The following is a 22,767-nucleotide window of genomic DNA, read 5'->3' on the forward strand; positions in this document are numbered from 1 at the left end:
AAAAGAAATGAACAAAGCCTCCAAGAAATATGAGATTATGTGAAAAGACTTAATCTACGTTTGATAGGTGTACCTGAATGTGACGGAGAGAATGAATCCAATCTGAAAAACACTCTTTAGTATATTATCCAAGAGAACTTTCCCAACCTAGCAAGGCAGGCCGCCATTCAAGTCCAGGAAATACAAAGAACACCAGGAAGATATTCCTCAAGAAGAGCAACTCCAAAGCACATAATCGTCAGATTCACCATGGTTGAAATGAAGGAGAAAATGCTAAGGGCAGGCAGAGAGAAAGGTTGGGTTACCCACAAATGGAAGCCCATCAGATTCACAGCAGATCTCTAAGCAGAAACCCTAAAAGCCAGAAGAGAGTGGGGGCCAATATTCAACATCCTTAAAGAAAAGAACTTGCGACCTAGAATTTCATATCCAGTGAAACAAATCTTCATAAGCGAAGGAGAAATAAAATCCTTTATGAACAAGCAATTGCTCAGAGGTTTCATCACAACCAGACCTGTTTTACCAGAGCTCCTGAAAGAAGCACTAAACATAGAAAGGAAAAACCAACACCAGCCACTCCATAAACGTACAAAATGGTAAAGAGCATTGACACAATGAAGAAACTGTGTCAACTAACGGGCAAAACAGCCAGCTTGCATCAAAATGGCAGGATCAAATTCATACATAACAATATTAAACTTAAATGTAAATGGGCTAAATGCCCCAATCAGAAGATACAGACTGCAAAATTTGATAAAAAGTCAGAACCCATCGGTGTGTTATATCCAGGAAAACCATCTCACATGCAAGGATACACATAGGCTCAAAATAAAGAGATGGAGGAGGATCTATCAAGAAAATGGAGAATTAAAACAAACAAACAAACAAACAAAAAACAGGAGTTGTAATCCTAGTCTCTGACAAAAAAGACTTTCAACCCACAAAGATCAAAAGAGATTAAGAAGGACATTACATAATGGTAAAAGAATCAAAATAACAAGAAGAGTTAATGATCCTAAATATTTACGCGCCTAATACAGGAGCACCCAGGTACATAAAGCAAGTTCTTAATGACTTACAAAGAGACTTAGACTCCCACACAATAATAATGGGAGACTTTAACACTCCACTGTCAATATTAGACAGATCAATGAGACAGAAAATCAACAAGGATATCTAGTACTTGAACTCAGACCTGGACCAAGCAAACCTAAGAGAGATTAACAGAATTCTTCACCCCAAATTCACAGAATATACATATTTCTCAGCACTAGATCACACCTACTCTAAAATTGACAACATAATTGGAAGTAAATCACTCCTCAGGAAATGCAAAAGAACGGAAATCAAAACAGTCTGTCAGACCACAGTGCAATCAAATTAGGACTTAGAATTCAGAAATTAACTCAGAACAGCACAGCTTCATGGAAACTGAACAACTGGCTCTTGAATGCTGACTGGATAAACAATGAAATGAAGGCAGAAATAAAGATGTTCTTTAAAACCGAAGAGAAAAAGACACAACATACCAGACTCTCTGGGAGACATTTAATGCAGTGTCTAGAGGAAAATATACAGTAATAAATGCCCACATGAGAAACAAGTTACGATCTAAAATTGACACCCTGTAATCAAAATTGAAAGAGCTAGAGGAACAAGATCGAAAAAACTCAAAAACTAGCAGAAGACAAGAAATAACTAAGATCAGAGCAGAACTGAAGGAGATAGAAAAACAAAAAACCCTTCAAAAAATTAAATCCAGGAGCTGGTTTTTTGAAAAGATCAACAAAATAGACCACTCACCAGATTAATAAAAACAAAAGAAAGAATAATCAAATAAATGCAATAAAAATGATAAAGGGATATCACCACAGATTCCACAGAAATACAAACCACCGTCAGAGTTAACGACAAACAATTCAATGCACATAAATCAGTAAACCTTGAAGAAAGAGAAAAATTCCTGGACACTTACATACTCCCACGACAAAACCAGGAAGAAGTCGAAACCAATAAAAAGGGCTGAAGTTGATGCACCAATTAATAGCACACCAACCAAAAACGCCCAGTTCCAGATGGGTTCACAGCCGAATTCTACCAGATATACAAAGAGGAGCTGATACCACTCCTTCTGAAACTATTCCAAACAATCCAAAAAGAGGGAATCCACCCCAATTCATTTTATGAGACAAACATCATCCTGATACCAAAATCCAGTAGAGACTCAACAAGAAAAGAAAACTTCAGGCCAGTATCCATGATGAACACAGATGCAAAAATATTCAATAAAATAATGGCAAACAGATAGCAACAGCACATCAAAAAGCTTATCCACCATGATCAAGTAGGATCCAACCCAGGGATGCAAGGCTGGTTCAACATACACAAGTCTATAAATGTAATTCCCCACATAAACAGAACCAAAGACAAAAACCACATGATTATCTCAATAGAAGTACAGAAGGCCTTTGACAAAATTCAACAGCCCTTTATGCTAAAAACTCAATAAACTAGGCATTGATGGAACGTATCTCAAAATAATAAAAGCTATTTACGACAAACCGACAGCAAACCTCATACTGAATGAGCAAAAACTGGTGCCCTTTGAAATCTGGCACCAGACAAGGATCCCATCTCTCACCTCTCCTATTCAGTATAGTATTGGAAGTTCTAGCCAGAGCAATCAGGCAAGAAAAAGACATAATGGCCATTCAATTAAGAAAGAAGCAAGTCAAAGTGTCTCTATTTACAGATGAAGTGATTGTATATTTAGAAGACCATATCATCTCAGCCCAAAATTTCCTGTAACTGATAAGTAACTTCAGCAAAGTCTCCAGATACAAAATCAACGTGCAAAAATCACAAGCGTTCCTATACACAAACAACTGACTAAAGAGTCCCAAATCAAGAACGAACTGCCATTCACAATTGCTACAAAGAGAATAAAATACCTAGGAACACATTTAATAAAGGATGTAAAGGACATCTTCAAGGAGAACTACAAACCACTTCTCAACCAAATAAGAGAGGACGTAAACGGATGGAGAAATATTCTATGCTCATGTCTATGAAGAATTGATATAGTGAAAATGACCATACTGCCTAAAGTAATTTATAGATTCAAAGCTATCCTTGTCAAGCTAACAATGACCTTCTTTACAGACCTGGAAAAAACCACCTTAAACTTCACATGGAACCGAAACTGTACCCACATAGCCATGTCAATTCTAAGCAAAAAGAACAAAGCCAGAGGCATCATGCTACCTGACTTCAAACCATACTACAAGGCTACTGTAATCAAAACAGGATGGTACTGGCACCAAAACAGAGATATGGAACAATGGAACAGAACAGAGGCCTCGGACGCAACACCACACATCTACAACCATCTGATATTTGACAAACCTGACAAAAACAGGCAATGGGGAAATGATTCCCTGTTTAATAAATGGTGTTGGGGAAACTGGCTAGCCATGTGCAGGAAGCAGAAACTGGACCCCTTCCTGATACCTTACACCAAAATGAACTCCAGATGGATTAAAGACTTAAACATATAACTTAACACCATAATAACCTTATAAGAAAACCTAGGCAAAACCACTCAGGACATCAGCATAGGCAGGTACTTCATGCCTAAACCACCAAACGCATTGGCAACAAAAGCCAAAATATACAAATGGGACCTAATCAAACTCCACAGCTTCTGCACAGCAAAAGAAACAATCATTAGAGTGAACTGGTAACCAATAGAATGAGAAAAAATTTTTGCTGTTTACCCATTTGACAAAGGGCTAATACCCGGAATCTACAAAGAACTAAAACAGATTTACAAGGAAAAAACAAACACACTCATCCAAAAGTGGGTAAAGGATATGAACAAACACTTTTCAAAAGAAGAAATATATGAGGCCAACAAACATATGAAAAAATGCTCATCATCACTGGTCATTAGAGAAATGCAAATGAAAAATACATTGAGATACCATCTCATGCCCATTAATGTATCCATCATTAAAAAATCTGGAGACAACACTTGCTGGAGAGGATGTGGAGAAATAGGAACACTTTTACACTATTGGTGGGAGTGTAAGTTAGTTCAACCATTGTGGAAGACAGTGTGGTGAAAACTCAAGGACCTAGAAATAGAAATTCCATTTGACCCAGCAATCTCATTACTGGGTATATATCCAAAGGATTATAAATCGTTCTGTTAGAGGGACATATGCACACGAATGTTCATTGCAGCACAGTTTACAATAGCAAAGACTTCAAACCAACCCAAGTGCCCATCGATGATAGACTGGATAGGGAAAATGTGGCACATATATACCTTGGAATACTACGCAGCCATAAAAAATGATGAGTTAGTGTCCTTTATAGGGAAATGTATGAACCTGGAAACCATCATTCTCAGCAAACTGACACAAGAACAGAAAATCAAACACCCCATGTTCTCACGCATAGGTGGGTGTTGAACAATGAGAACACATGGATGCAGGGAAGGAGCATCACACACTGAGGTCTGTTGTGGGGGACTCATGGAGGGACAGTGTGGGGTAGGGAGTTGGGGAGTGATAACATGGGGAGAAATGCTAGATATAGTTGATGGGAATGGAGGCAGCAAACCAGATTGCCATGTACAGCTAGAGCTCGACTTACAACCAAGGTTGGGACCGCGGACCGGTCGTAACACGATTTGGTCGTAAATTGAGTAGGCTATATGTACAGTTGAAATGGTGCATGTGGAGATGGTAGTGCTGCCAGAAGCTGGTCCGCACTGTCATACACCCAGCTGGGCAACGTTTGTGCTGCCAGATGTGGAGCAGTCGTGGCTAGCAATTGTGGTTGTAAAGTCGAATAGTCATAAGTTGCATAGGTGGTAAGTCGATCAATACCTTGTACCTATGCAACAATCCTGCATGTTCTTTACATGTACCCCAGAACCTAAAATACAATAAAATATGTATATATGTATATATATATATATATGTATGTGTATATATATATATATGTGTGTGCATGTGTGTATATATATGTGTGTATAGATATATATGTGTGTGTGTGTATATATATATATATATATATATATATAAATCATTTTTACCTTTTGTTGGTACATAGCAGTTATATATGTATTTATCGACTATGTGAGATATTTTGAATTAGTCATATAATGGATAATAATTACTCTTGGAAAATGGGGTAGGTATCCATCCCCTTAAGCATTTATCCTTTGTGTTATAAACAATCCACCCTTTTGATATTGCCCATTTCCCTTTTCATCTGCCTTGCTGGCTTTTCTTTTTTGTTCATCTCTTATACATTTGTATTTTAGAAGGACCTGGTTTACTTCTCTCTCTTTTCTCTACTTACCCTCTCAGTGTGACTCCATCTACACCTGACGCTTCAACCATTTTCCATAAACAGATGATGCTCAAATATGCCTCATCTGCTCACCCTTTTCACTTAGGCTAGAGGACAGTCTATTTACTACTACAGGAAGACTGGCCATTTCAGATAACTGAAACTCAACATAACTAAAATTGATCTTATTTTTCTTTCAAGCTCTTGAAACCTGATCCACTACTTCAATTCTTGTCCAATCCCAGTGACCCAGTTTATTTTGGGTCAAAATAAACTCAGTTGCTAAAGCCTCATTTCAAAGTTTTCTCAGTCATTACATCTAAGCAATGCCAAGTCATATTGAAACTACCTACTAATGATTTCTTACATTGTTGCATCTCTCTCCATCCCCATGGTTACAGTCGTAGTTCAGGCTACAATCATTTCTCACATGAACTACTACCAAAGCCTTTTGACTAGTCACTAAATCTACAATTTTGACGCATTTCAAACCCTTCTCTCACCTGCAACCCAAGTACAAATTTTAAATGCAAATCTAAATTCTAAAGGTATAAAGCTGTTTCTGGCACACAGCACTTATGGAAAAACACATTAGAGCTGAAGCTCAGATGTTAGGATTGAACTATTAAGGATATCTACATAATTTGTTGATGTCAGTTTCTTTTTAATACTGCACAGGTTAAAACTAGATGCAAAGGTACATTTAAAAGACTTAAAATTTTACTGGATGGAACATGATGGAGGCTCATTTTTAATGTCCAAAGTGGATCAAGATCTCATTTTGGCTCAGAAAAAGGTAATTTTAAATAAAATTTGTTTAATAGAATTATTTTTATTCTGAGGCGCCATTCTGAACTCTTTGCTTCACTTTATGCCAAATATTTCTGCATCAGCTTACAAAATTAAGATTATCAGAACAATTATACTAAGCAATCTTGGTGTGATTTTTCATGGTTATTTTAGATATTTTATGTTTTTAGTAATGATACTTGTATTTTGTATATAAAGTATGATATATCAAATAAATTGCTCAGAGGTAATTTAAAAGTTTGGTCTATCTATCTATCTATCTATCTATCTATCTATCTCCAGTGGTTCTATGCCAATGTGTAGATGTAAATTTTAGGTAGTTACGATAGTATCATATATGTAATCATTTTAGCCTGAGTTTTCTTTCAAATACTTTTATAATCAGATGAAATAATAGAACAAATTTGTCTTTTTAAAAGCAAAGGCTTATTTGGGAAAGAAGAATAATAATGAGAATGGTCCTATCAAATTTTGAAAGTAATTTTTAAACTAATAATTTAATAATAATACAGATCATCACTTGGAAACAATGTAATTGTATATATCAGTGCTCAAGAGAATCAGTGTAGTAACTCACAGTAAGAGTTAGGAAAGTATCTTAGTGAAAGTCAAGTAACCTCCAAGTTAGAATCATCCAAACAGATGGAAAATCACTAGTAGAAAATTGGTTTTTCATACTTGTGAATTATGAAACATGTGTAAAAACTAGATGAAGCTTGATTGCTGTAAAAGATGGGTTTTGGCCAAGTGCTGTGGCTCACATCTGTAATCCCAGCATTTTGGGAGGCTGAGGCAGGTGGATCATGAGGTCCAGAGATCAAGACCATCCTGTCTAACAAGGTAAAACCCAATCTCTATTGAAAATACAAAAAATTAGCCAGGCATCGTGGCACGTGTCTGTAATACCAGCTACTATCGAGGCTGAGGCAGGAGAATCGCTTGAACTCGGGAGGTAGAGTTTGCAGTAAGCCAAGATTGTGCCACTGTACTCCAGCCTGGGTGACAGTTGACAGAGTGAGACCCCGTCTCCAAAAAAGAAAAAAAAAAAAAAACACATGGCTTTTATATTCTTTGTTTTGTGCCACTATGAAAAAATGTCTGTGACTCCACAACTTATAAAGAACAAAAATTTACTTCCCACATATCCGGAGGCAGGAAAGCTCAAGATCAAGGTGCTAGCAGGTTCAGTGTGTGGTGAGGGCCAACTTGCTGCATTCTCCAGAGTGGAGAAACATGGCAGAAGGTTGGGAGAGACATCTGCTAAGGCTGCATGAAGCCTTTTAAAAAGTGGCTGTAATAGCTTTAATTAGGGGCAAGCCTCATGGCCTAATCACCTCTTAAAGGCCCCATCTCTTAATACTAATGCATTGGCAACACCTGAATCTTCGAGTTGATGCATTCAAGCCATAGCATATGTAGATACATCATTGTGTTGCTAGAGTTGAAGATCATGCTATAAAATTATGCATTATTTTTGAATCTATAGGGAAAATGTAATTCATAGTGGATTATAAAATTTCTTTTAGTAATGTTTAATGATGAAAAGAGAAAAGTAAGATCTTCATAGTAAGCTCTAAACCTAGAAACAGACTTTCTTCCTAAATTAGCTTTGTTTTCTTGTTTTTAATTTTTATTTTACTTTACATTCTGTGGTACATGTGCAGATCTTGCAGGATTGTTTCATAGGTATACACACGCCATGGTGATTTGCTGCCTCCAACCCCCCGTCACCTACATTAGGTATTTCTCCTAATGTTATCCCTCCCCATCCTCCCCACTTCCTGCTATCCCTCTACTAATCCCCCACCCTCCAACAGACCCCAATATGTGCTTTTCCCCTCCCTGTGTCCATGTGTTCTCATTGTTCAATATCCACTTATGGGTGAGAACATATGGTGTTTGGTGTTCTGTTCTTGTGTCAGTTTGCTGAGAATGATGGTTTCCAGATTCATCCATGTACCTGCAAAGGACATGAACTCATCATTTTTATGGCTGCATACTATTCCATGGTGTATATTTGGCACATTTTCTTTAACCAGCCTATCATTTATGGGCATTTGGGTTGGTTCCAAGTCTTTGCTATTGTAAACAGTGCCGTAATGAACATACATGTGCATGCAGAGATGGCTGTTGACTATATTAACGTTTTGCATGTATTATGACAGCTTCACAAATCTGAATGAATAATGTCTAAAAGGAAGTAATTATAGAAAATATTGTCAACAAATCATAGAGGGTTATTAACCTTGTATAGGCTATAACCCATTGTAAGAGAAATACCATCATGGACATAGGAAAATGAGAAAGATAAATTATAAAAGAATATATATATAAGTGAATAATAAAAATGTAAGAAGTGTTAAGACTTACAAATAACTATAGAAAAATTGAGATACTATTCCCTGTTTGCCTGGGTTGATAAATCATAGAATGCCAGTGGCAAAGCAAATTGGTACTTTTCTGGGGAGTTGGAGTATAAATACAAAATTGTGAAGCCAGGAGTAGGAGAACAAAGGGAAAAAAATGAATCTAAGTAAATTATTCACACTGAATTCTTAGCCCATATAAGTTACTCTCACAGCAGATTTACCTCTTCCTGTTCAGTAACTTAAGCAAAAATTTTAATAACTTAATGTATAGACACTTAACCTTCATTACCAAATTATCTAGCCCATTTAATATTATGACCCAAAGCCCTTCTCTTCATGATATTAAAACCATATTTTTGCTGTACTGAAATTCATGTGTATGAAGAACCAATTGTTCCAAGTGGTTTTTTAGTGGAAAAAAAAAACCAAACCACTATACAAGGGTCTCACTGTTACTGAAACTTTCTTTGCAGTGTCAGATGTGACAATGTTGCAGACCTCATCATCTGCCTGCATCAGCTAGCAGGTAGAGCTATCGTGGAATAGTTTAGTTTGAAATAGCAGTTTAAAATAGTCACATGCTATAAAAGGGACAGAATGAAATACATGTGAATTAACTTAGGAGTTTCATTTCATACTGAATAATTTTAGAACAGGCTCTAGTGAAGATTGATGTATGGAATACAAGGCTCTATAACGCTGTCATATGCTTTACCAGTTGGGTCAATAAGAGAAATTTTATAACCTCAACATTTTTCAAGAAAGCAGTTTATAAAATTCAGATGCATATTTCTAATTAAAAATTTAGTTTTGCCATATTATGTTCTTTTTTATTGTATGTACATAAAATCCAGGGGCAATTTCTTTAAAATATAAAATAAGATGAGCGTGCTATCACCATTATTATTCATAGAAAGTATCTCAAAGAAAAATTAGAAATGAGGTGTGGCAAGAAAGACAAATCTATAATTATTTATAGATTAATATATGAGTATATTCTTGTAAAACTCAAGGAGTGCTATTTAAAAACTCTTAGAATGAATGAGTTCAACCTAAAATAAGACGCATAATGAATATAAAAAGAACATAACGAACATATCTATCAGAAATAACCAGTTAAAAAGTAGAATGGGGAAAACAGAGAAGACAAAAAGAAAATCCTATTAAATTCCTACAGACTCTAAAATTAAGAATGTAGGACCTACCACAGAAAAATTACAAAACTTTAGTAAGAGTCCTAAGATGAGCTCTGAATAAAAAGAGAAACTTAATTTTATAGCTTGGGTTGTTTGTGGATAGATCACATAGCTTATATAATCAATGTCACTGGGTTTACAATTATCATCCTATATTACAAAGTATCTAGGCACACTACAAAATTTCATCACAGTGGTAAAGGTATTTCTGAAACACAAACAGCCCTGCTGTTCTGTAATTTGTCATTGCATGAATTAGTTTATGTCTCTTTCTTTCTGTATATTTCCTGAAAAGTAGGAAGTGGAGGAACATGAGAATGAATGGTGTGTGTATCTGAGGAGGAAGGAGATAAATAGAAAAACAAAAGTCTTATATCGTTCAGGGTGGGGTAAGGATGTGTGATACCTCCACCATGCCTAAGCTATTGTCCAAAAAATACCATGTTTTAGAACAGGAAGGCCATATTTTACAGCAACTTAAAGCAAATTAGCAATTTTTATTATGGAAGTTGAGAAAATGGTGTTAATCTCCTGCCAAGTTTATAGCCAAGAAAAAGTGAAAACTTTTGATTTAAGAGAATCAAAATGTTAAGGATTTACTATTCCAGAATTTTAATATGGTATAATTTATCTAAATATTTCTCTAAAGTTATTACATGTATATAGCAATTTGTACTTTATCCACTTCCAGGTTCAATATAAAGAGTGAGCTTTTTTGATTTTCTAGCAGAAAGCGAATGGGTGCTAACTGATGTAGGTCTGCAATTCTTTCTAAGTCAGAAGAAAAAAAAGGAGTTCGGGCATCAAACGTTGTTGAGGATATTGTATGATCCAGGTCTTTTTATCATTTCTATATTTCCTAGCAACAACTTACTTTTACCCATTTTGTAGGAAAAGATGCCGAGGTTTTGTGTGCTGTTGGATTTAATTTTTATTCATAGATTTCATTCTTTAGAACAGTAATAGATTTACCAAAAGATTGAGCAGATAGTAGAGTGTCCATGGATACCCCCTCTTTCTTGCACTACTAGGGTACATGTTTTATGACTGATGAACCAATATTGACGTATTATTAACTTAAGTCCATAGTTTAGTGTTCATATTTTGCAGTTCTACAGCATTTGACACATGCATAATCGTATGTAACTATCATTACAATATCATACAGAATAGCTTTTACCACTCTAAAAACTTCCGTGCATCACTTATTTCTACATTCTCCCCACTCCTACTGGAAACCAGAGACTTTTTTACTATTTGTATACTTTTGACTTTTTTCTAATATCGTATATCTAGAATCAAAATTATGTAGCCTTGTTATACTTGCTTCTTTCACATCGAAATAAGCATTTAAGTTTCTTCCATATCATTTTGTGGCGTGGTAACTCATTTCTTTTTATCTCTGAATAATATTTTATGGTAAGTATGCATCATCATGATTAATTTATTTACCTAGTAAAGAACATCTTGGTTGTTTCCAAATATTGTTATATTTGAACAAAAGCTGTTGTAATCATTTTTGTGCACCATTTCAATAGGCACAGGTTTTCTATTCAATTAGGTAGTACCAAGCAACACAATATACTTTGCATTGTTAAAAACCTTGAGATTGTCTTCCAAAGTGGCCTTATTATGGTACTCCAGAAAAGGAGAAGGAATTTCTTCTGCTTCTCTGGAGTACCCTAATATTAGTAATCTTACACATACACACACACAGACACACACACAGATGCACACACTCACACAGACACACACATATATACACATATAAAATGTATAATGACAGTGTGGCGATTTCTCAAGGACCTAGAAATAGAAATTCCATTTGACCCAGCAATCCCATTACTGGGTATATATCCAAAGGATTACAAATCGTTCTACTATAAGGACACGTGCACACGAATGTTCATTGCAGCACTGTTTACAATACCAAAGACCTGGAACCAACCCAAATGCCCATCGACGATAGACTGGATAGGGAAAATGTGGCACATATACACCATAGAATATTATGCAGCCATAAAAAACGATGAGTTTGGGTCCTTTGTAGGGACATGGATGAACCTGGAAACCATCATTCTCAGCAAACTGACAGAAGAGCAGTAGATCAAACACCGCATGTTCTCACTCATAGGCGGGTGTTGAACAATGAGAACACATGGACACAGGGAGGGGAGCACTACACACTGGGGTCAGTTGGGGGGAAATAGGGGAGGGACGGTGAGGAGTGGGGAGCTGGGGCGAGATAGCAAGGGGAGAAATGCCAGATGTAGGTGATGGGGAGGAAGGCAACAAATCACACTGCCACGTGTGTACCTATGCAACAATTTTGCATGTTCTTCACATGTACCCCCAAACCTAAAATGCAATAAAATAAATAAATGGGGAAAAATGTATAATGATTAATATAAATGAAAGTTTGTACCCGCGGACCAACATAGCTTTATTTCATCCCCTCACCCCACCCACAATTCCTGGCAACTACCCTCTTACTTTCTGCTTCGGTACTTCTTAGAGATTCTGATTTGAATTACTTCTAATATATTACTAGAAGTAGCATTGCTGGATCATATGGTAGCTCTATTTTTAATGTTTTCAATGGCTGTACAAATTTACATTACTGCCACAGTGCACAAGGGTTTCCTTTTCTCTCCATCCTCAACAACACTTACCTTAAGAAAAAAAATTAGCCAAAGTAGACAAACAGTATCTAATTAAACTTAGGGGCTTCTTCACAGCAATGAACCAACACCCAACAGAATGGGAAACAATTTTTGCAATTTACCCATTTGACAAAGGGCTGCTTTTCAGAATCTACCAAGAACTTAAACAAATTTACAAGAAAAAAAAAACAGACAAACCCATCAAAAAGTGGGCAAAGGATATGAACAGACACTTCTCAGAAGAAGATATTTATGCAGCCAACAAACATATGAAAAAAAGCCTCATCATCACTGATCATTAGAGAAATGCAAATCAAACCACATTGAGATACCATCTCATGCCAGTTAGAATGGTGATCATTAAAAAATCTGAAGACAACAGATGCTGGAGAGGATGTGAAGAAATAGCAATGCTTTTCATTGTTGGTGGGAGTGTAAATTAGTTCAACCACTGTGGAAGACAGTGTGGTGATTGCTCAAGGATCTAGAAATAGAAATACCATCTGACTCAGCAATCCCATTGCTGTTTATATACCCAAAGGATTATAAATTGTTTTTTTATAAAGAAACATGCACAAGTATGTTCTTTGTCGCTCTGTTTACAACAGCAAAGATCTGGAACCAACCCAAATGCCCATCAATGATAGACTGGACAAAGAAAATGTGGCACATATACACCATGAAATAGTATGCAGCCATAAAATCGATGAGTTTATGTCCTTTGCAGGACACAGATGAATCTGGAAACTATCATTCTCAGCAAACTGACACAAGAACAGAAAGCCAAACACGACATATTCTCACTCATAAGTGGGTGTTGAAAAATGAGAACACATGGACACAGGGAGGGGAACAACAAACACTGGGGTCTGTTGGGGAGTGGGGGGCTAGGGGAGGAATAGAAGGGTATGGGGGGATTGGGGAGGGATAACATTTGGAGAAATCCCTAATGTAGATGAGGAGGGGATGGAAGCAGCAAACAACCATGGCATATGTATACCTATATAATAATCCTGCATGATCTGTACATGTATCCCAGAACTTAAAGTATAATAATAATAATAATAATAATAAATAGCTATGCTATTGGGTGAGAGGTGATGTACATGGTTTTGATGTGCATTTAACTGATGATTAGTGTTGTTGTTGTTGTTTTTCATGTACCTAGGAGTCAGTTGTTTGTCTTCATTGCAAGAATGTCTATTCAGGTTATTTGCCCATTTAAAAATTATTTTTTAGTGATAATTCTATGAATTCCTTGTATATTTTGAATATTAACTCTATTTCAAATATGTTTTATAAATATTTTATTCCATTCAGTAGTTTGCCTTTTTATTTTATATTGTTTTCTTTGCTTTGCAAATGATTTTTAGTTTGATATAAATCAATTTGTTTATTTTTGCTTTATTAGCCTGTGTTTTCAGAGATATATGCAAAAAGAAAATTGCCAAAACCAATGTCACAAGTGTTTTCTATTTTCCTCTAGTAATTTCAGTCAAGTCTTATATTTATTTTGTTTTATTTTTCATCATTTTAGATTCAAAAGGTACTTGTGCATGTTGTTGCATGAATATATTGTGTAATGGTGAGATTTGGGTTTCTAGTGTACCCATTACACAAACAGTGAACCTTTAATCTATTAGATACTGTCTCAGCCCTCATCTACCCCCCACTCTTCCCCATTGGGAGTTGCCAGGTTCAACTATTTCCATCTACTTGTCCATGTATATCCATTGTTTATTTCACACTTATAAGTGAGAAACAGGCTTTCTGTTTCTGAATTATTTCACTTAGGATAATGGCCTCAAGCTAAATCCACGTGGCTGCAAAATACATTATTTCATTCTTTTTTGGTCTGTATGGTATTCTGTGGTGTTCATATATCACATTTCTTTATTCAGTCAATCATTAATAAAAATTTAGGTTCATCTCATGACTGTTATTTTAAATAGTGTTACAATAAATGTAACACACAAGTTTAGGTGTCTTTTTGGTATGATGATTTCTTTTCTTTTGGTTAGTCAGGAATGGAAATGCTATGTCGAATGGTAGTTTTATTTTGGCTCCTTGAGAAAACTTCATACTGTTTTCCATAGAAATTGTATTACTTTACAATATACCAACAGTACCAACAGTGTATAAGCATTCCTCTTTTTTTTTTTTTTTGCATTCTTACCAACAACTGTTATTATTATTATTTTGCCTTAAAAAATAGCCATTCTGACTGGTGTATCTCATTTGTGGTTTTAATTTACATTTCTCTGATTACTAGTGATGCTGAACACCTTTTCATAAATTTTTTAGTCAATTGCATGTCTTCTTTTTAGAAATGTCTGTTCATGTTTTATACTCACTTTTTAATGGGGTTGGGGTTTCTTCTGGTTGATTTGTTTGAGTTTTTTTGTAGACAGTGGATATTAGACCATTTTCAGAGGCATAATTTGCAAATATTTTCTTCTGTCCTATAGTTTGTTTTTTGCTCTGTTGATTATTTCCTTTGTTGTACAAAAGTTTTTTAGTTTAATTAAGTCCCATTTGTCTACTTTTGTTTTTTTTTCCCCCATTTATTTATTTTATTGCATTTTAGGTTTTGGGGTACATGTGAAGAACATGCAAGATTGTTGCATAGGTACACATGTGGCAGTGTGATTTGCTGCCTTCCTCCCCATCACCTACATCTGGCATCTCTCCCCTTGCTATCTCTCCCCAGCTCCCCACCCCCACCGTCCCTCCCCTATTTCCCCCCAACGGACCCCAGTGTGTAGTGTTCCCCTCCCTGTGTCCATAAATTCTTTCTCAAGGGCAATGTCAGAAGAGGGTTTTTTTTTCTATTTTTTTGCTAAGACTTTTCTTGTTTGAGGTCTTACATTTAAGTCATAAATAAAACTTGACCTCATTTTTGTATATGGAGAGAGAGAGGGATCCAGTTTCCTTATTCTAAATATTGCTAGGCTGTGTAATTTCAAAGAAGAAACTTTTCATTTTAGTGATTGTAGAATTATTTTAATCTTAATTTTATTTAGTGCTGCTCCAATGTTCGTTATTTCTTTTATTCTGCTAGCTTCAGGTTTAGTTGCTTTTCTTGTTTTCTAGTTCCTTGAAGTGGAACATTAGGTTGTTATTTTGGGATTTTTATACCATTTTGATGAAGACATTTAATTCCACAATCTTTCCTGTTAATACTGCTATTGCTGCATCCCAGTAGTTTTGGCATATTGTGCCTCTATTTTCATTTGTTTCAAAAATATTATTTTATTTCTGCCTTAATTTCATTGTTTACCCAAAAGTCATTAAGGAGCAAGTTGTTGAAAGATCTAAAATTGACACACTAACATCACAATTAAAAGGACTAGAGAAGCAAAATCAAACAAATTCAAAAGCTAGCAGAAGACAAGAAATAACTAAGATCAGAACAGAACTGAAGGAGATAGAGACAGAAGAAATCCTTCAAAAAGTCAATAAATTCAGGAGCTGCTTTTTTGAAAAAACCAACAAAATAGATATACTTCTAGCCAGATTAATAAAAAGTAAAGGGGAGAAGACTCAAATAGATACAATAAAGATGATAAAGGAGATATTACCATGGATCCTACAGAAAGAAAAACTACCATCAGAGATTACTACAAACATCTCTATGCAAATAAACCTGTAAATCCAGAAGAAATGGATACATTTCTGGACACTTGCACCCTCCCAAGACTAAACCAGAAAGAGCCTGAATTCCTGAATAGACCAACAACAAAGTCTGAAGTTGAGGCAGAAATTAATAGACTACCCACGAAAAAAAGTCCAGGTCCAGAAGGGTTCACAGCTGAATTCTACCAGACATACAAAGAGGAGCGGGAACCATTTCTTCTGAAACGATTCCAAACAATCCAAAAAGAGGGAATCCTTCCAAATCATTTTATGTGATCAACATCATCCTGATACCAAAACTCGGCAGAGACTCAACAAGAAAAGAAAACTTCAGGCCAATATCTATGTTGAACATAGATGCAAAAATCTTCAATAAAATACTGGCAAACCGATTGCAACAGCATATCAAAAAGCTTATCCACCACGATCAAGTAGCCTTCATCCCAGAAATGCATGGCTGGTTCAACATATGCAAGTCTATACATGTAATTCACCACATAAACAGAACGAAAGACAAAAAACACATGATTATTTCAATAAATGCAGAGAAGGCCTTCGTCAACATTCAACAGTGCTTTATGCTAAAAACTCTCAATAAACTAGATATCAAAGAATGTATCTCAAAATAATAATTTATGACAAACCCACAGCCACTATCACACTGAATGGGCAAAACTAGGAAGCATTTCCGTTGAAATCTGGCACTAGACAAGGATGCTCTCTGTCACCACTCCGATTGAATATAGTATTGGAAGTTCAAGCCAGGACAGCCAGGCAAAGATAATAAATAAAATGTATTCAATTAGGAAATGAGAAAGCCAAATTGTCTCTATTTGCACACAACATGATTGTATATTTAGAGGACTTCATTGTCTCAGTCCAAAATCTCCTGAAACTGATAAGCAACTTCAGCAAAGTCTTAGGATACAAAATCAATGTGCAGACATCACAAGCATTCCTATATACTAACAGAGAGCCAAATTAACAGCGAACTCCTATTCACAATTGCTTCAAAGACAATAAAATACCTAGAAATACAACTAACAAAGGATGTAAAGGACCTCTTCAAGGAGAATTACAAACTACTGCTCAAGAAAATAAGAGAGGACACAAACAGATGTAGAAACATTCCATGCTCATGGTTAGGAAGAATCAATATTGTGAATATGGTCATACTGCCCAAAGTAATTTATAGATTCAACACTATCCCCATCAAGTTACCAATGAATTTCTTCATAGAACTGGAAATAAATAAAACACCTTAAACTTCATATGAAACCAAAAGAGAGCCCGCATAGGAAGACAATCATAAGCAAAAAGAATAAGTCTGGAAGCATCACGCTACCTGAATTTAAACTATACTACAGGGCTACAGTAGTCAAAGCAGCATGGTACTGGTATCAACAAAGAGATATAGACAAATGGAACAGAACAGAGGCCTTGGAAGCAATGCCACACATCTACAATCATCTGATCTTTGACAAACCTGACAAAAACACGCAATATGGAAAGGATTACGTGTTTAATAAATGGTGTTGGGAAAACTGGCTAGCCATATGCAGAAAGCATAAACAACCCCTTCCTGACACCTTACAGTAAAATTAACTCCAGATGGATTAAAGAGTGAGCCATAAGACCTATCACCATAAAAACCCTAGAAGAAAACCTAGGCAAAACCATTTAGGACATAGCATAAGGAAGGGCTTCATGACTAAAACACCAAAAGCCAAAATAGACAAATGGGACCTAATTAAACTCCAGAGCTTTTGTACAGCAACAGAAACAATCGTTAGAGTGAACCAGCAACCAACAGAATGGGGAAAAAATTTTGCAATCTACCCATTTGACAAAGGGTTAAATCCAGAACCTACAAAGAACTAAAACAGATTTACAAGAGAACAAACAAACAAACAAACCCATTCAAAAGTGGGCAAAGGATATGAACAGACTCCTTTCAAAAGAAGACATATATGAAGCCAAGAAACATATGAAAAACATGCTCATCAACACCAGTCATTAGAGAAATTCAAATCACAACCACAATGAGATACCATCTCACTCCAGTTAGAATGTCCATCATTAATAAATCTGGAGACAACAGATGCTAGAGAGGCTGTGAAGAAATAGGAACACTTTGACACTGTTGTTGAGACTGTAAATTAGTTCAACCATTGTGGAAGACAGTGTGGTGATTCCTCAACACCTAGAAATAAAAATTCCATTTGCCCCAGTAATCCCATTACTGGGTATATACCCAAAGGATTAGAAATCGTTCTATTATAAAGACACTTGCATACGTATGTTCATTGTGGCACTGTTTACAATAACAAAGTCTTGGAAAGAATGGAAATGCCCATCGATGATAGACTGGACAGGGAAAATGTGACACATGTACACCATGGGATACTATGCAGTAATAAAAAACGATGAGTTAATGTTCTTTGTAAGGACATAGTTGAATCTGGAGACCATCATTTTCAGCAACCTACCACAGGAACTGAAAATCAAACACTGCATGTTCTCACTCATAGGAAGGTGTTTAACAATGAGAACACGTGGACACAGGGTGGGAAGCATCACACACTGGAGACTTTTGAGAGGTTACGGGAGGGACAGTGGGGGTTGGGGAGGGTGTCGAGGAATAACGTGGGGAGAAATGCCAGATATAGATGATGGGGGGATGGAGACAGCAAATCACCTTGCCCTGTATGTACCTGTGCAACAACACCGTATGATCTTCACGTCTCCAGAACCTAAAATACAATAAAAAATTTTTAAAAAAGGAAGAAAAGCTACCACCAAGTGCATTTATACCAGCCTCCAGTGGAAAAAGCCTTGTCTGTGTCTGTGGCAATCACGTGGTAGTAGTAGGTGATCTTCTCTTCACATTTGGTCCAGGTCACTACTGTTGCCCATTCAGGGAGACAGAATCATACTCTTTCTTCCTTTGTAGATTAGCATAGTACCTGTGTTTTATTTCTGAAGAGGTGTGCTTTGGAGCGTGTTGCTCCCTATTTTCATAGTGGTGATTCATGCCAAAGTCTAGATCTCTAGGGATCCTGTGGCTCCCTAGGAATCTAGTGGTCCTCTGTGTTTGTTGAAGCCAGAGCAGATTCTGGGATATGTTTCCAGTGTAGCTGTTAATGTAGTGAAATAAGAGCTGAGATTCCATGGGCAGGATGGTGGCTTATACTGGGTGCAAAACCTTTATGGCACTTTCCACCTGAATTTAGATTGAAGAATAGTGTAAGTACAACTGCAGGAGCTTGCCACCCAGTGTTCTGCTCCCTGGAAGTTCCAAAATAACCACTGACAGTTTTACTCACTTTCTTGAGGGGAGAGAAACTCTCTGATAAATTGGTGGCTAGCAATCTGTAGCAGGGGTGAGGGGAGCAACAAAATATCCTACCTAACCTGTCCATGGAGCTCCATGGTTTTGGGGGACCAATCTCTGACAAAATTTTGCTGCCTTTTCTTTCTGTAACACAGCTTATTCCATAGGTTCTCTGACAGTTTTTGGCACTCTTACCTCAGCTTTCCACTCTGCCTGACTGCTCACTCATACCTTTGATCTCTTTTATATGAGGAGAACTGGCATCTGACATCACTAATCAGTCATATAATGTGAAGCCTTGGAAGGGGCTGAAATTACAGAAGCTGATCCAAAGTTGAATCAGGATGATGTTGACTTTTTGTCTCAGAACTGGCAAGTCTTATGTTTAAATCTTCAATTAATTTTGAGATGACTTTTATGTATGGTTTAAGACAAGGGCTTAATTTCATTCTTTTGCACATGGATATCTACGTTTCATGAAACAATTTATTAAAGAGATTGTTCTTTCTTGATTATGTATTCTTGTCACTTTTGTCAAAAGTTTTTTGAACTTATATGCATGAGTTTATTTTTATTTACTTTCCATTCTATTCAGTTGGGCAATGTATCTGTTTTCATGCCAATACCATACTGTTTTGATTACTACAGTTTTGTAATATAAATTTAATTAGGAAGTATGATGCTTCCACATTTTTTTTCTTTTTTTTCTTTTTTTTTGATAAATATTGCTTTGGCTATTCATGGTTTTTTGTAGTTCAATACTAATTTTAGGGTTATCTTTCTTTTCTATTTATGTAAGAAAATGTCATTTGACTTTGATAGGAATTGCATTGAGTCTGTAGATCTGGTTGGGTCATATGAATACTTTAACAATATTAATTTTTCCAATCTGTGAACATGAGATATCTTTCCATTCTTCTGCATCTGTTTTAATTTTTTCATGAATATTTTATAATTATCAGTGCAGAGACTTTCTTCTCTTAGTTGAACTTATGCCTGAATATTTTAATCATTTTAATGCTTTTGTAAATTAGATTATTTTCTGATTTATTTCTAAAATTTTCTGTGAAATATTGGGATTTTTATGTATGGAGCATGCCATCTGCAAACAGACAATTTCACGTTTTTCTTTCCAATTTGCATGCTTTTATTTATTTATTTATCTTTTGCCTAATTGCTCTAGCTAAGATTTTCAGTAACATGTTGAATAGAAATAACCAGAATGAACACCTTTACTTATTTCTTATGAGGAAAAGCTCTCAGATTTTCACCATTGAGTCTGATGTTAGCTATTGGCTTGGGATATATGATTTTTCTTGTGTTGAGGTACATTTCTTCTATACTTGTTGAGTACATTTATCACAAAAATAATGTTGACTTTTGTCAAGTGTGTTTTTTTTTTACATCTAATGAAATGATAATGTGATTTTTATCTTTCATTCTGGTAATGTGGTGTATCATGTTTATTGATTTTCATATACAGTCGTGTGCCCCTCAATTATGGGGATATATTAGGAAAAATGCATTGTTAGACAATTATGTGATTGTGTGAACACGATAGAGTGTACTTACAGAGTGTAGGTGGTATAGCCTACTACAAATCTTGGTTTATAGCCTACAGTTCCTAGGATACTAACATGTAAAACATGTTACTGCATTTAAAATTGTAGGCAATTTTAACACAATGATAAGTATTTGTTTATCCAAACATATGTAAACATAGAAATAATACAGTAAAAATGTGGTATTATGATATCATGGGACCACCATCATAAATGTGGTTTATTATTAACCAAAACTTCATATGCAGCATATTGTTGGATTAAAACATCTATGCATCCCAGATATAAATCTCAATTAATTGTATATGATCCTTTTAACATGCCATTGAATTAGGTTATCTGGTATTTTGTTGAAGATTTTTATATTTATGGTCATCCCAGATATTTACCTGTAATTATATTTTTAATTTAGGCTTGATATCAGGGTAACGCTTGGCTTGTAGAATGGGTCTGCAAGTGTTTCCTTATCTTTAATTTTTCTGAAGACTTTGAAGATTGTCATTAATGTTTATTTAAAGTATTGGTAAAATTCACCAGTGATTCCATCAGTCCTGGACATTTCTTTTTTGGGAAGACTTGATTACTTATTAAATTGCTTTACTGATTATACTGGTGTTCAGAATTTCAGTTTATTAATGATTCAACCTTTGTAGTTTTTGTGGTGTATATTCCATGTTTCTAGGAATTCATTTATTTCATATAGGTTATCCAATCTGTTGGCATATAATTGTTTATATTAGTCTCATGATTCTTTTTGTTATACTTTAAGTTTTGGGGTACATGTGCAGATCATGCAGGATTTTTACATAGGTATACACATGCCATGGTAGTTAGCTGCATCCATCTGCCCGTAATCTACATTAGGTACTTCTCCTAAAGTTATCTCTCCTCAATCCCTTACCCCTGCTATCCCTACCCTAGCCACACACCACCAAATGGTCCCCTGTGTATGATGTTCCCCTCCCTGTGTCCATGTGTTCCCATTGTTCAACACCCACCTATAAGTGAGAACATGTGGTGTTTGGTTTTCTGTTCTTGTGTCACTTTGCTGAGAATTGTGGTTTCCAGCTTTATCCATGTCCCTGCAAAGGACATGAACTAATCCTTTTTTATGGCTGACTAGTATTCTATGGAGTATATGTGCCATATTTATTTATCCAGTCTATCACTGATGGGCATTTGGACTGGTTCCATGTCTTTGCTATTGTAAACAGTGCTGCAATGAACATTCGTGTACATGTGTCTTTATAATAGAACAATTTATAATCCTATGGGTATATATACCCAGTAATCGGGTTGGTGGGTCAAATGGTATTTCTATTTCTATATTCTTGAGGACTCACCACATTGTCTTCCACAATGGTTGAACTAATTTACACTCCCAACAACAGTGTAAAAGCATTCTTATTTCTCCACATCCTCTGCAGCATCTGTTGTCTCCAGATTTTTTAATCTGTCATCATCCTAATTGGCATGAGATGATATCTCAAAGTGGTTTTGATTTGCATTTCTCTAATGACTAGTGATGATGAGCTTTTTTTTCCCCATATGTTTGTTGGCTGCATAAATATCTTCTTTTGAAAAGTGTCTGTTCATATACTTTGCCCACATTTGATGGTGTTGTTTTTTTCTTGTAAATTTGCTCACATTCTTTGTAGATTCTGGATATTAGCCCTTTGTCAAATGGGTAAACAGCAAAAATTTTTTCCCATTCTGTTGGCTGCCGATTCACTCTAATGACTGTTTCTTTTGCTGTGCAGAAGCTGTGGAGTTTGATTAGGTCCCATTTGTCTATTTTGGCTTTTGTTGTCAATGCTTTTGGTGTTTTAGTCA

The 22,767-nt window shown here is 35.8% G+C and overlaps 1 protein-coding gene across 3 annotated transcripts in view; it reads left to right on the forward strand.

The window, feature by feature from the left end:
* Positions 1–22,767, forward strand: part of FAAH2 (fatty acid amide hydrolase 2) — a 204,501-nt gene that overhangs the window by 85,712 nt on the left and 96,022 nt on the right. For all 3 annotated transcript variants that reach the window (XM_017519684.2, XM_017519685.2, XM_037735270.1), the window contains one exon: positions 6,043–6,160. In XM_017519684.2, coding sequence (XP_017375173.1) covers positions 6,043–6,160 — 118 coding nt within the window. The remainder of the gene's footprint in view (positions 1–6,042; positions 6,161–22,767) is intronic.

The sequence above is a fragment of the Cebus imitator genome, unplaced genomic scaffold (assembly GCF_001604975.1).
Source record: "Cebus imitator isolate Cc_AM_T3 unplaced genomic scaffold, Cebus_imitator-1.0 Scaffold766, whole genome shotgun sequence".
Taxonomy (NCBI): Eukaryota; Metazoa; Chordata; class Mammalia; order Primates; family Cebidae; genus Cebus; species Cebus imitator.